General features: G+C 40.6%; 1 protein-coding gene across 3 annotated transcripts in view; it reads right to left on the bottom strand.

Annotated features, from left to right (window-relative positions):
- The window catches only part of ZNF608 (zinc finger protein 608), a 105,540-nt gene that overhangs the window by 51,183 nt on the left and 39,996 nt on the right, over nucleotides 1-14,361 (bottom strand). For all 3 annotated transcript variants that reach the window (XM_061189556.1, XM_061189555.1, XM_061189557.1), the window contains exon 3: nucleotides 9,154-9,409. In XM_061189556.1, the coding sequence (XP_061045539.1) occupies nucleotides 9,154-9,409 (256 nt within the window). The remainder of the gene's footprint in view (nucleotides 1-9,153; nucleotides 9,410-14,361) is intronic.

The following is a 14,361-nucleotide window of genomic DNA, read 5'->3' on the forward strand; positions in this document are numbered from 1 at the left end:
TGCTATTCCTTCTCCCTACAGCTTACTTTGCTTTTGCCTGGGAAATATTAGCCAAACTTCTCTGAAAACAGAAGGCCTGGGTACATATGGGAATGCTTTGGTAGGTATTACTTTTAAAAACTACCTGGATAGTTCTTCCTCCTGCTGTGTCTATACACAGAGGCTGCCAAGGGAAGGGGCTATGAGAGGAAATGGAATGCTGGGGGCAGGGCAGGGCTGGGGTGTGCCACAGAGAAATCTGAAAACTGCTGGCACATGGCAAGTGACAAACTATATGTTATCAACAAATCATGCGGCGCAAAGGTTTTCCTATAAAGGTCCTGTCCTTCGCCTGTCCTTATTCTGAAGAAGAAGAACCTAAAAGAAAGATGTTTGCAGAGGCAGAAACACGAGTGACTTAGATTCCTCCCAGTTCAGAATGGATGCTTGACAGGCTAATTTTCTCCCCTGGGTGTTTGAATTCCTCAGATCTAAAAGTCTCTTTAACTTCATTCACTGGGGGAAAAAAAGCTGTAAAATGTCATTCTAGACACAAGCAGGAGTGAAATCTGAAGCTCCCTCCATCCAGAGCAAAGCCCTCCACCAGGCAAAGCCCCGGCGGCACGCTCTCTTGAGAACATCACTTCACTTGCACACCTGCCTTCTCAGGCTGGACCATTTTGATATTTACTACAAGGGGAAAGTCCCATTTCCATTCTGTCTAGGACAGGACCCTGGATATGGGCACTGCAAGCTATGCACTTGACTTACAACCTCATGCCTTTTGTCATCAAAATGTCACTGAGGCCACAGTTGGGAAAGGTAACCGAGGAGGGCACTCCACCGGGCAGTGTGAACCGGTTCAACCTTTTGGGAAAGCGGTTAAGTGGTTAATGTCTTCCAGTGCATTAAAAACACCTGTGTCCTGGACTCAGCAATTTTGCTTCTTGAAAACTGATGCTAGCATAATAATCGCAAGTCCATAAAACAATACAAAAACTTCATGCACGAAGACGCAGTGCCGACAGCTATCTAAGGAGTTGAAGGCAATGTAAATAGCTGCCATGAGAGGAATTTAAATTTTTTGCGTCCGTTTTATGTAATATTTTATATCAATGTAATACGTGTCTTAGAAAGTATTTTAATAACATCAGAAATGCTTATCTTTTAATGTTAAGATTAAAAGAAGAGAAAGGAATATTCAAAAGTATACTACCGAATGATCTCCATGACATTTTTTTAAATAGATATTTAAAAAGTTAAGAAAGAAATCAACAAATTGAAGTACTTGCCTGAATAGTGAGATCATAGAAGATTTTTTTCTTCTTTTTTCTTTCTTTCCCCCAAATGTCTTAAAATGGCCATGTATTTCTTTTATAATCAAAAAATTAAAACCAGATTGAGGATGTAAATGATTGAAGGGAGGAAGCACGCCAAATATTTTGTTTCTCCTTTTTTGTGGAAATAAGTCTAATAACAGCAAGGTTGGAAGTTGAAATACAATAGAAACATTGTCAGATTTTATAATGGCTTTAAAAAAAATCAGTGACAAAGTAGATTTCTGGAACTCTATTTTCCAGATTGTGTAGGCCAAACTTAATTTAAAAGCATATTCCTGAGTAGAAAGCGACACTATTCAAACTTAAACAGGTATCAAGACCATATCACTTTGTTTTGCGAATTTACTCAACATTCAACAAATATGTATGGCGTACTTACTCTGTGCCAGGCGCCGGGGATCCAACAGTGAACAAAACAGATGGGATTTGTGCGCTAAGGAAGCTTACAGCGTAGTGGGGCTGAAAGGGATGGTTTGTATACAGCAACCCAGCTGAAGCTGATTCAATGACTCCTGCCAAAATCAGACGCTAGACCTATAAAGAATTTCCTATCATTCCACACTTAAAAATAAAAACTTCAGCTATTATATCACTTTTCACTCGCTCTCTCCAAAGAGCACTTGGAGAGATATACAGGGTCTTTCGAGCAGTGAGAGAAATCCAGAACACCCAGGAGGAGGTGTGAAGAGCCAGGGCTCTAGAAGTCCAACCACTATAGGTTCAAATTCCCTCACCAGGTGTGCTGCCTTGCACAGGTGAATCCCTTTCTAAGTCTCCTCTTTTAAAACATGATAACACAACATTGTAAATCAACGATACACCAATAAAAATTTTTTTAAAAATAAAATATAATGAGAGTGAGCTCACTTTGGATTTTGTCCTGAGGACTGAAGGAAATTACCTGGCAAGCACGCCCAGCACAGTGCCTGGCACAGAGTAAGTGCTCAACAAGCCTTTCTCTTATCCATAAAACACGCATATTTACACATAAAAACAACAAAGAATCAGGTAAGGACAAAGATGTAAAAGTCTACAAAATGGGGAACTGGGGTAAGTGGTAGTGACTGCTAATGAATACAGGGTTTCTTGGAGTGTAAAGAAAATGTTCTAGAATTAATTGTGGTGATGGTTACACAACTCTGAATACACTAAAAAGCCATCAAGTTTTACACTTTAAACGGATGGATTGTATGTTATGTAAATTATAGCTCGAGAAGCTGCTATAAAAAATTGTATTTAAAAAAGTCAATGGAATATTTTAATTCATATTTTAATCCAGATGGGCCAACAGCTATTCTTTGCAACCCATGAGACTGTGTGAATTTTGTAATTAGAAAATAGTATCTTCAGTTCCGAGTCACTATAATATTAAGACTCAGATTTTTTTACCAACTCCTTTACAGGGAGAAGATAAACAAGCACACGGGACAATACCACACACCCACAAATCTTGTAAGACAACTTCTTAAATCTTTTACTATATATACCTTAGTCCTAAGAAAAGTTTAGTTTCAAATGTTTTACATTCTGTATTCACATACAGGACTATATTTAGCTACAATATCAACCAACCAAAAGGGGAAACAAAATGCCTTTAATACAGTGAGTTTGAAACTTACCACTTCATTACTTAACACCTAATGTCACCACCAAAATACATATACAAATAACACAAAAGAACAAATGTTTGATACAAAAACATTAAGCTGAATCCTACCTGATAGCAGGTTATTTTTCACAATAACAAGAGGTGAAGTGACTGTCTGTGTTATGGCTTTTCAGCAACGCACAATCACTCATCATATCCAGATTTTGGCCACATTACCTCATCAGAAAAGCATAAAACAGGTCCAAGAAAGCATAAAGCAAAACTCAGGAAAATGGCCCAGACAATGCTTCCCTCCTCCCTTCCTTACTCTCTCCTTCAGTCAACACATCTTTATTGAGTGTCTACTATGTGAAGACCTCGCCTCCATTTTTACCTTCTGTATTTTTCTATGAAGCTAGTAACATTAGTTTCAGTACTCTTTGAAAAAAAAATTGTGATATGAGCTTTGTAGTTGTTTATAATATACATCATCAAACCAATTTTAGTTTGTTAAAAAAATTTTCACCATTGTACACAGAATAATCATAGGTAATTAAGCTGGCATATGGTCCGCAAACATATGGATCTGATTTTCTATTTGGGCTGCCTTTTGCAGGTGAAAATGAGTAGCACTTGTACACTGTGGAAGGGGCATCCTTTGAGCTGCTCTACCACCAATGGTGATGAATTTCAAGAAACAATCCATACTTCCATCAGCGACCACCACTGCAAGATGGCCCGGGAAGGTGACGGGGGAGAAAGCATGCCCAGCACGATACACAGAGTGGAAGTAACTAGTAGTTCTTTCAGCCCCTCAAAACCTCTGTGGAGTTTATGCTGAGGATCAAGGCTGGACCCTTTTTCTCATTAGCACAGTGATTAAACAACTATGCTCACCTGCCAAACTCACATCCTAGGGGCTGGTTTATGTCCACTGAGCACAGTACTGATACAGAGCCTGTCCATCAGCCATCTTAAAGTTCCCCATCACTGCACAGTTGTAATCATCACTGGTATGGCAGGTAATGAAATGCAGAAGTGAAAGTGGGCATCTTATTCCCCTTGTGAGTCAAAGCTGAACTTATAAGATCACTGGGAACTATCTCAACAAACAGTAGTGTTTCAATCATTAAAGTACTGCACCAACTCCATGCTCAATTACTAAAAATACAAAGTAAGCTTGGATTAATACTTAATCTCTTGAATCAAGATTTAAAAAGAATGTTCTCTTTTCAAAAAGATTGGTAAGTAAGTACTGCAGAATAGGAATAACAATACCAAAAATTAGATCGGTCGTCAATTATGCAGGATCATTTGCTTTTTAATGAATTAGCTTGAAACCCCCTCTACTGCACAGTTAAACACTATCCTCTTTATGACTTTGGAGACGCAGAAAAAGCAGAAGAATTTAAGAACATCTCTGATGGTTTAAAAGAGAATCATTTACTTCTCTAATCCAAACATGAATTCTCAAGATCACTTTTCTTTCCTCAGAAAACACACAGAACATCAGGTGAAGGACCTGACATAAACAAGCATTCTTCCTCTCACACTAGGTGTTTTCTCATAAGTCATCATTTGTACTCCCATCAACCCCTCTGAAAACTCTCAATGTTTTCTGAGTACAATCTTTTATTTGCTACTTTTATCAACTTTCCTTAATACTCTGGGTTTCTGAACTATTTCAAAAATAACTCAGCAGACCACACAGAGATGAAGTCACAGTGTCTGGCTCACTGGAGAAACAAACTAAGGTCTACCCCACCGTACTAATAAATTAGGACGAGCGGTACACCAGTTAGTTGTCCATTAAGCCCCTCAAAACTTATGTGGAGTTCATGTTCAGGAGCAAAGCTGGACTCTCTTTCTCATTAGCACAGTCATTAAACAGCTATGCTCACCTGTCACACCACAGCACCTTGACAGACATTATCTACCCTGTAAGGTAAACATGGCAGGTGTCTCTGTCCATGTCATACCTGAGAAAATGAGACAATAATACATGTGACTTCCTTAAAGGGAAAAAGTTGAGCAGCTTGCAAAGGGCCGGGATATCCCCTCTTTCCCCTGAGACAATGGTTCTCATCCTTGTTTGCACATTAGAAGCCCCTGGGGACATATGAAAAAACACCAATGGCAGGTCACCAAACCAGACCAAGTTGCCAGCCCAGACCAAGGAGATACCTGGGAATGGTGCCTGGGCATCAGCATGGTTTAAAAGCTCTCCAGGTGATTCACAGGCACAAAGTTGAGGACCACTTATCTCTAACCTACGTAAGTTTAAAAGGACATCACTATCACTGGCAAATACCGATTTTCTTTCTCTCACTTCCTTTTCTTCAGTGGCTTTGCCTAAGGACAGAATGGCAGAGCTGTGGTAAACAACAGTCATAACAATGAATAATGGACCCAACCAAAACAGGTATGTTCTCAAGGAGGGCAAAAAAAACCAGTAAGAAACAGGCTTCAATAAGAATCAAAAGGAAAACACATTCTCGAAAGCTAAAAAGCCAAGTTCAACACATAGGTATTTACATACATTGCTGTATACACCATGTTTTCTTTCTGTTTTTCCCTCCCCAAAAGAGCAAATTTTCAAACAAATAACTATACACTGGCATGTGTGTCCCAAATGTCAGGAATGAAATGCTAAGGAAATTCCTTCTAACATCTGTGAGTAATTTTGTACAATACGTCATTGCTCCTATGCATTCACCTTAAAGAAGAAAGATCAGAGTAGAATAACTATACATCCAAATGCAGTAATAGTTTTTCTCTACTATTAAGCATGATCTGAAACCCACTAATTATTTCCAGAGGGAACTTCTCTCCTAACACGTTATTCCCAAGTATAGTTTGGTTCTTAGGCAACCAGGACTTCATGGACTTGCGGCAGTAATACAAGCGGGAAAGTCTGTGATTAAAAGAACACTCCTCAAATGAGGAATTCCAAGCATAAGAAACAATTAGGTACCTAGTGGGGATTTCATATTCCAGTTTTGCTGTTCCTACCACCTTCCAACGAAATCACAAGTACACTCAATATTCCCCCAAAGACTGCAGATAGGAGCTTTTAAGACTTCTAGGATCTTAAGACACACACACACACACACACACACAAACTTCACATATGCGTGAATGCACATAAATTGGGTCTGTGAAAAACACTACCAGTTATACAATATCTTCAAAACGAAAATACCAAGGAAGAGATTTTATTCAACTCAATCTATAGGACGTTAGTCAAAGGCAACTGACAGTTTTACAAACGCTCTTTGTTAGGGAAAACTTATACTAGAAACAGCCACAGCTTACTTTCCCTTCGCTTCCCCCCAAATCCATCTTTTTTTTAGCTCTGCCAAATAAGTGGCTCCAAATGTGTTTGTTCTGTTTCTCTCTTTGTTTTTCCCGAAAGGGAAAAATTAATGGTCAAGTGGGTTTAATTTTTAAATCGGTACAAGAGCTCTAAACACACTGTACCGAAAAAAAATGCAAACGGAATGCTCTTGAAAATGGTTACACATTAAACACACATATAATGACCCAGGCCTCTACTAAGGCGAGTTCTTAAATTCTATGGAGGTCAGAAGTTTAGTTTATTCAGCAAGAATAACTCTATTAACAGCCCCATCTCCTTCTTGTCACCACAGTAAATATCCACACACTCCAAATCCTAGAAAATGTGAGGCAATTCAAAGGAGGCTGGAGCTGCTGAGGGCTCCACCGCTGTGCCTAAACAGCTTCTAAAGCAACTGGTCTGCCCTATGAATGAAGGGAAGCCACCCGCAGGGATGCATGGATCACAGTGGATCAGAGCAGTTACATCAGACTTAGGAGACAGATTTTCAGAGAACAGGAAGAAAATGGGGAGGGCTTATGTACATCACTCCTAAATGATAATGATGATGAAAGCTCTTTAAGCACATGCCCAGAGTATCAGAATTCCTGATCAGCTCATGTACTGCTACAGTTTTTTAAACACAGATTTCCCCCCCCCCAAATAATCCCATCTTTTATTAGAGGCCAAGGTTAAAAGGCAAAACCCAGCAGACTCCTAAAGCACAGTGAAAAATAACCCAAGCCTTATAGCTGTTCCAGAACGACAAACTTTCTGGATTTTTAATTTTTAATTTAATTTTACAACATCTACCATGCCGGAAGGTCACACTGTGGGAACCTGTCCTATCACATGCTGGAATAAATAAAATCATGACAAGCATTATACAGATGGGCACCAAGTCATATCTAGGAAAGGGAAGACAGTGCTTCACCCTAAGGAGTCAATTATCCAAGTTACAAGAAAATCTGATTTTCGAGTTGATGGGAATTAACCCTTACTCCTTCCAAATCTTTTTGTTCCTGAAAGTCAGCACCTCCGCTAATTAACCTTATTAATGTCTTGATGCCTTTCCTATACTTTTCTCTCCAAGATGCCAGTCTGAAGCTCTTATCCACCACTTCTGCTCTAGGGAAAATCTAAGGGAAGATGCACTGTGCACAACCCACGGGCAATGAGGGAGAAGCCGTCTCCCCGCATGGACCCCTTGCACTGAACAGGGTCTAAACAGGCAAGCAAGACGGGAGAGGTTTAATTCCCGCTCCTCTGACATCAATTCCTCCCAATGTGGTTGCGTAGTTCTGTTTTAAATGGCTTTCCCGTTAAAAGTACAAGAGGGAGGAGCCCCAAAACCCCCCAGATTTCTAAAACCAAGAGTAAATTTTAACTGTTGCTCAGTTCCATTTGAGCAAATAAGAGAGCTCCCCGTATCTACTGCTTTCATTCCCTTTCTCTGGTCGCTTCTTACATAATTCAATCTTGCTTTTTCCTTACTGATGCTATCCACAAAAATTTTTAATCTACTTATCAAATCCAGCCTACAAGAAGAGTATATTCAATGTAATATGTAGAATTCAAATATTTTCCCCTTAAGTTTTTTTTTCCTATCTTGAAACAGCTTGGGCTGTTTTCTGCCTTCTGACCGTTATGCTTACACCTGTCACCTGATTTTCAGTCTTCATTTTTATTCTCATTCCCTAGTTCGTCACTGTTCTTAACTATTTTCTCCCAACTATTTCTTTCCCAACAATTACCCCCAATATATTCTCCTTTCCCATCAACTCAGCCTCTTTAGCATATATTTTACTTCCTCTCCTTTGAGTTTCAGCCCTCAATTTTTCCCCTTGATATAGAGGAACCTAAACAATGATTTTGTGTCTCAGATTCTTCTTGTTACCCTTATCCTTGCTCTGAACTCCTCTCCCGAAAGACCATGATATTGACAACAGTTATCTCCTTATCCTTGACCAATCCAGCTCAGAGGAAAAAATGTTTCCCCTGTGTTTTTCATTTTCCTTTGGTCCCCTGGTGTACCCTGGGGCATGCTTCTTTCTTATGTGCTCTCCTCTACTCACTCCTCCGTGGAGCAATGCAGCTCTCTCCTTGGTATTCAGTTTGTAATTATCTGTTGGCCTCTGTCAAGGACACTGGCCATCTGAAACACGCTCTATTTGATGATCATATGAGATGTGAGATGTGGCCAACCATGGTCTGGATCCACTGTCAGTACGACATACGCCTGATGTGTATTTCCAATAGCAATGAGACATTCACCCTGATCCATTTCTCTTGCACCTTGGGTTCTCTTGTGACTAAAGAATAGCACTTGCCAGAGGGCTTGCTGGGTTAAGGGGCCGGGAAGGTGCTATGTTTCCAGCCATAGAAAAGAACTGACTGGCTCAAATGGGGCTTAAGCCTTTGACCTTGGCTTCATTAGCTCTCAGCACCAACCAGCCACAGTCACATGACAGCAATGGCCCTTGCTAAATGCAGGAACCCTGTGTCAATTCAGAAGGGAAATATAAGCCTCAACAACACCACGACACCCACACGGAGACAGATCTGTTAGCAAACCAAGAAGGAAATGAACTTGAGATCTATGTCCCATTCTGATTTCCATGACACCTCCTAGCAGAAAGGGTAATCTTCACCCTGCTTCTCACAGTCCTGCCAAGTTAGCGCTTCAAGCGGAAAACCACTTTGAGGGACACCAGATTGATCGTGAATGTAAAAGCAGCCATGAACAAAAAGAGAAACATAACCTCTTATTTCAACAAAAATCGAGAGAGCATAGAAACCACTTTTCTGTCCTCTCTGAATACCACACAGCAAATTCCCCTTGCAGATGGACACACATACATCATGAGGAAGAGGGCATGGGAAAATAGATAAAAATAAATTGTATTTACCTTCTTCTGTTTCATGCCACACGATCCCTTCCAAATTCACACTGGTCCCGGGTTCACAGGGCCCAAGACACTCTGGCTCTGTCACTACTCCAACTTCACACGTATTGACACCCACGGAACGAGTCCGAACCAAAAGCTGCTCAACCGGTGCTGCAATATTGGATGAAGATGGGGAAAAGTAGGAGGGCAGAATCTGAGGCGTGAGACTGCTGGAAATCGGCGGCGGTGGTGCTGGCACTGTAAACAGGGGGTCAACCTGAAAGACAGACAGGCTTACTGCAGTGGTGCTGCATGCTCGGAGCTCTTTTCAATGCAATCTGTTTACATCACTTCCAGAATACATCACCATTCCAAATTCCATTTGCAATTATAATACACTTTGAGTGTTTTAATGGTGCCAAAATACTAAGCAGAATAGAAATAAGCATTTTCGTTTTTCATGACACACAAGGTAAACATTGGAGCTCTAGCTTCCTGTGCTATAGACAGGCCTTCAAGGTCCTTCTAAATTCACCAATTAACAACCTTTAGCCTCCAGAGACGTGAATGAAATATGCTTTGCCAAATGAAGACTATTTCCCACTTGTCGTGAAATCGTATTTTCAACACTACAGTATTTTCCAAAGGAGAAACTCTAATAAATACCCATATAGGCATCACTGGCCATTCAAGTACAGGAGATGGATTAAAATTGTTTTCAAAGTATTTTATAAACCATAATGAATTAAATCACTACTAAAATAGATTAACTACTCTGCCAAATATATAAAATACATAAATTTGATTACACACACTGAAACACAGAAACTGGATATTATTAGCATGTATTAAGCATCAACTTTTAACTGTGTTCTACTGCAAAGTTTGGCAGAATTCATATAAATGGAGAAATAAATACGTGTGCTCAACAGAATCTGAGTTTCTCCAATGCACAAATCCTTTAGTGGTTCAACAAAGATTCCTGATGAGTTGGACCAAGACTCAGCAGCCCTCCCTATGTCCGAAAAGAGAAATGACAGCCAAAACAAGATCTTGTGGTACAATAGCTCCTTTGCACCCCGCTCCTGAGGAGAGCAAGCAAAGGAGTCCTTGACGACAAAAAGTTTAGGAGTCAGGCCATAATGAAACCAAAGACTATGCATGTACTAAGTAGGTAGATGGTCAACAGACTCATTCATTCCTTCTGCCCATTTTAACCATTGTTGTGACTGCTACGGAATAGCTTTGGCCCTGCTGACAGGTTATCAAATGCGAAAGAGCCAAACACACAGCACGTCTGCACCAGGATTCCAGATCACCTATGTCCTCAGGCTGCACAGAGACACCACCTACACACAAGAGATGATACCGTATGTATTTTATCAGTTGGGCTAACAAATTAGATGTGTAAAAAGGACACAGAGAAGGTTGTTCTGGTAAAATGCCATCTTAGTCTGTTTATATATTCTCAGTTAACGTTTGTAAGAAATCAACGTTTGGCTACAGACATAATATTATAGAGTCTTTGTTCGTCAAAAAAAAAAAAAAACCACACACACAAAAAGAGTGTATTTCAAGAGAAGTCATATGAGGAAGTGTGCTCCTAGATAAACAGCTGAAGCAGTCATCTGTGTGGGCTCCTTGTTCATATGACTGTAGGAACTATTTCTACAGTTTGCATTTCACTAAAACGATACAGCGACGTTCACATGCCTGAGTGATCCAAGATGCAATAGAACAGCCCTTCATCCAACTGCACACTAAAGAAACTTAATTTCCTGCTCTCGAAGCTGCCATAAAACGCCTTTTGCTCCATGCTTTTTATTGTTCTTCCTTCTTGATCACAGAGCCCAAGAAAGGAAAGCATTTAACAGCCCCAAACCCCAGATCTGGTGATTTATGCTTTCGTGTAAATGCAGCTTAACATGGATCAAAGTTCACACTGATAGTTCCTATTTTAAAACTGAGCTGACAAATGAAGAAAGGGGTTCTGAGGAAGAAAATTTAAGGAGGGCAGGGGGAGCCAATGCAACCCTGTAGTCTTTATTACAACTAAAAGATTGTGTGAGATTGAAATCACTTTCTAGAATTTAAAAAAGAAAAAAAAAAAAGACCAAGGACAATTATAAACCAGCTATACTGCATATTTTTTTTGCGCATGATTCCCAACAACCTCTTAATTTGTATAGTTAGTTGCAAACTGTAATTTGGTGCTACACATGTAAACTGAAAAGACAAAATGGAGCAATATTCTCAAAATATCCTTTGTATCCTTGATCGACAGCGTACGTTAATTCCAAGAGAACAAATATAGCTTCAGTTAGATAAACAAGAAAATGGAATAAAATAAAAGAGGGAAGGAGTCTCAGAGAGTACCAACTCTCTAATTTTGAATTTCAGGACACCCTGGGACAACATGTACAACAGGAGTTATAGGTACAGGGTGTGCTGACACCAGCACTGTGGCTCCACGTCCCACATTAATTAAGCCTGCGACTTGGGAGAGTCATTTAACCTCACCAAGGCCCATGTTCCTCAACTGGAAAATGTATTCTTTGGCCTTCTAATAGTGATGACGAATCCTCTCACAACAGAATTTCTAGACCAAATCCCTATTTCAGTATAACTCTGCTTATGAATATATTTGTATAGAGATACACACACACACACATACTTATTTGGGATATTTATGTAATTTCAAAGATTAAGCTTCTAAAGAATCTAGAATCTTGATGGGAGAGGCCATGGTATCCTGGGCCTACCAGCAAGTTAACTGTGCTTATTTCCATTAACACAATTCAAATGCAATGAAAACAGTTCAGTTGATGACATTTAAAGAAGGGACCTTGGAGCCCTGTGCATGCTTGTTTTAAAATGAGAAAACTAAGATTCAGAGAAGTTTGACTATAAATATGAACTTAACCATAAACAGCCCCCCAATGTGATAATAGTCTAAAACTCTTAAACTTGATAGGAAAACTCAACAGGTAATACAGTTTTAAAGGTTCAACTCTTTGACTTGCACAAGTGAATTTCTCTTCGTTTTTCCACTGTACTCGCTTCCTCCATGTAGCTCAAAACTCCCATTCCCACAGGTACCGATCATCATTATCAGTGAGAGTAGAAAAGGGAACTTTTCTCCCTTGAGATTTCAGGATTTGGAGTGGAGAACAAAGACCTCCCATGTGGTCTACCGGGGGTCCCTCTTCCCCAGAGCTCACCAACTGGAAAAGGGGTGGGGAATGATAGCTACTCCCAGAGGCAGGTTTTATTTGGCAGGTATACTACTTTTAAAAACCTTTCCATTTGTTGACCAACACAAAAAATTAGGGAAAAGTCTGAATTTCCACTATCTCGTAACATAATAATTGGCTCACGTGCTACGCTGGGCCCACCTTCCTCGTGGCATCAACTGACAGGGCTGAGCTTCCCTCAGCCTGCAGTGACCTACCCAGGCACAAGCAGTGAGTTGGCGTTTCCAGCTTTTCCAAGACAACCACAGAATGTTGGCGGTAGAAGGTCATCTAACCCAACTTACTCATTGCAGACAAAACCGTGGCCCATATCTGTTTGTGTGCAAGGGCAATTAAGCATCTCTAGGGGCAGCCCAGGTGAGCATAAAAAAAGCAGCATCCTCCAAGCAGGACCTTCACAGAACGGGTTCAACATACACTAACACTAGAGACAAAAGAGGGGTGAAAGGGAAATAATTCAGAGTGTGGCCATTTCTTTCTACCAGCTAACACCCCCAGTGGGAGAAGTTCCCCTCAAAAAGGTTTTGGTTCTCTTGTGTATCTCATGGTGGCTAAATACACAGTCACGTGACACCATATGTAGCGCAGGATTTTGAAAGATCTTCAACAGTTACTGTTGCCTTATACAAAAGGTCAACTCCACTGCACCCTGATTTCTCAGTCACTCACTGATCATACACTGAAACGTAATTTCTTCAGCCAATGAGGCTCCTTAAGACAGAGAGTAGCAACAGTTCCCATGAGGGAGTCTGGGGAGGAAGCAACATACACTTGGACTTGGGTAGTGATAAACCTCGGGTTGTGCTGGATTCAAGTCCTGACCCTGGTGGTACTTGCTTGCGTGGGACCCTGAGCCAATGACCTGGCTACTCTAAGGCTCAGTGTCTGGACCTAAGAAATGGGAATAAGAATAATAATAACCTGCACAGGGTCGCGGTGAAGACGCAATGAGATAATTCATGCCCAGTGAAAGCTCTGCATAGTGCTTAACTCAGTAAACAACGACTTTGAAAAAGAAAAAAGAAAGTCCCTGGTCTGATATTACAGTTCTCTAACCCTGCATCCACTCTTACAAAGCTCCTTTTATATCCTACTATGTTTAACATAAATCTATAATCCTCTCCAAATGCATGGCTAAGTGCGGTTAAAGTGTGTTAAAAGTATAAGAAAAAGGGCTTAACCCTGAGAAGCTCAGCCTGAGGAAATACTGCTCCTTTCATACACTGGCATCTGGCAGCCGTCCACCGGCTTAATCCAACCCCCCTTTACAGCAGGCCCTGATGAGTCCTACACTTCTAGAAAATCTCCTTCTACTCGTTTCTAGCTGTACCTCTTTTTTTGTGCACTGCTCCCCCCCAAAGTCTCCTTTTATTCACCTCAACTCGATCACATGTCCACCCAATAAATAATTACTAACACACCTGCTGTGTGCCAGGCGCCACTAGCAAAACAAGAGTGGGCAAGACTGTAGCAGTAATCATCATACAAATCCAGCAAAAGTACAAGTGTCGCTGTAGAACCTCATCCAAGGGGCTGTCCATGGTGGCCTGAGCGCAAAAAACAGCATGTAGAAGACAGAGCGGGGCAGGGATCGGTCTCTGGAGTTGGAATCCATCTCAACCTTTAAGAACCCTTGGCAAGTTGCTTGATCTGTCTGGGACTCAGTGGCTTCATCTGTAAAATGTAAATAACACTTGGCTGCTAAGGTGACTACTACCTGAGATCATTCAAACAACATTAGCCCAGGGCCCAGTACGGAATAGCCCTCAATAAATAAAAGCTATTGCCATTGTCAATATGATTATTATTATTACAAATATACTTGAGACCTGAACTGAAAAGAAAACAATAGGTGGTTTGGCCCTTTAAAGCCAAATGCTAGGATTTGCTACGTTCAAAGGCAACTCAAGAGAGGCAGTTATAAATACCTTTCTGGAGGGAAGTACCCTAAAATAGTAATCATCAGATATTCCAT

The sequence above is a fragment of the Eubalaena glacialis genome, chromosome 4 (assembly GCF_028564815.1).
Source record: "Eubalaena glacialis isolate mEubGla1 chromosome 4, mEubGla1.1.hap2.+ XY, whole genome shotgun sequence".
NCBI classification, from domain to species: Eukaryota; Metazoa; Chordata; class Mammalia; order Artiodactyla; family Balaenidae; genus Eubalaena; species Eubalaena glacialis.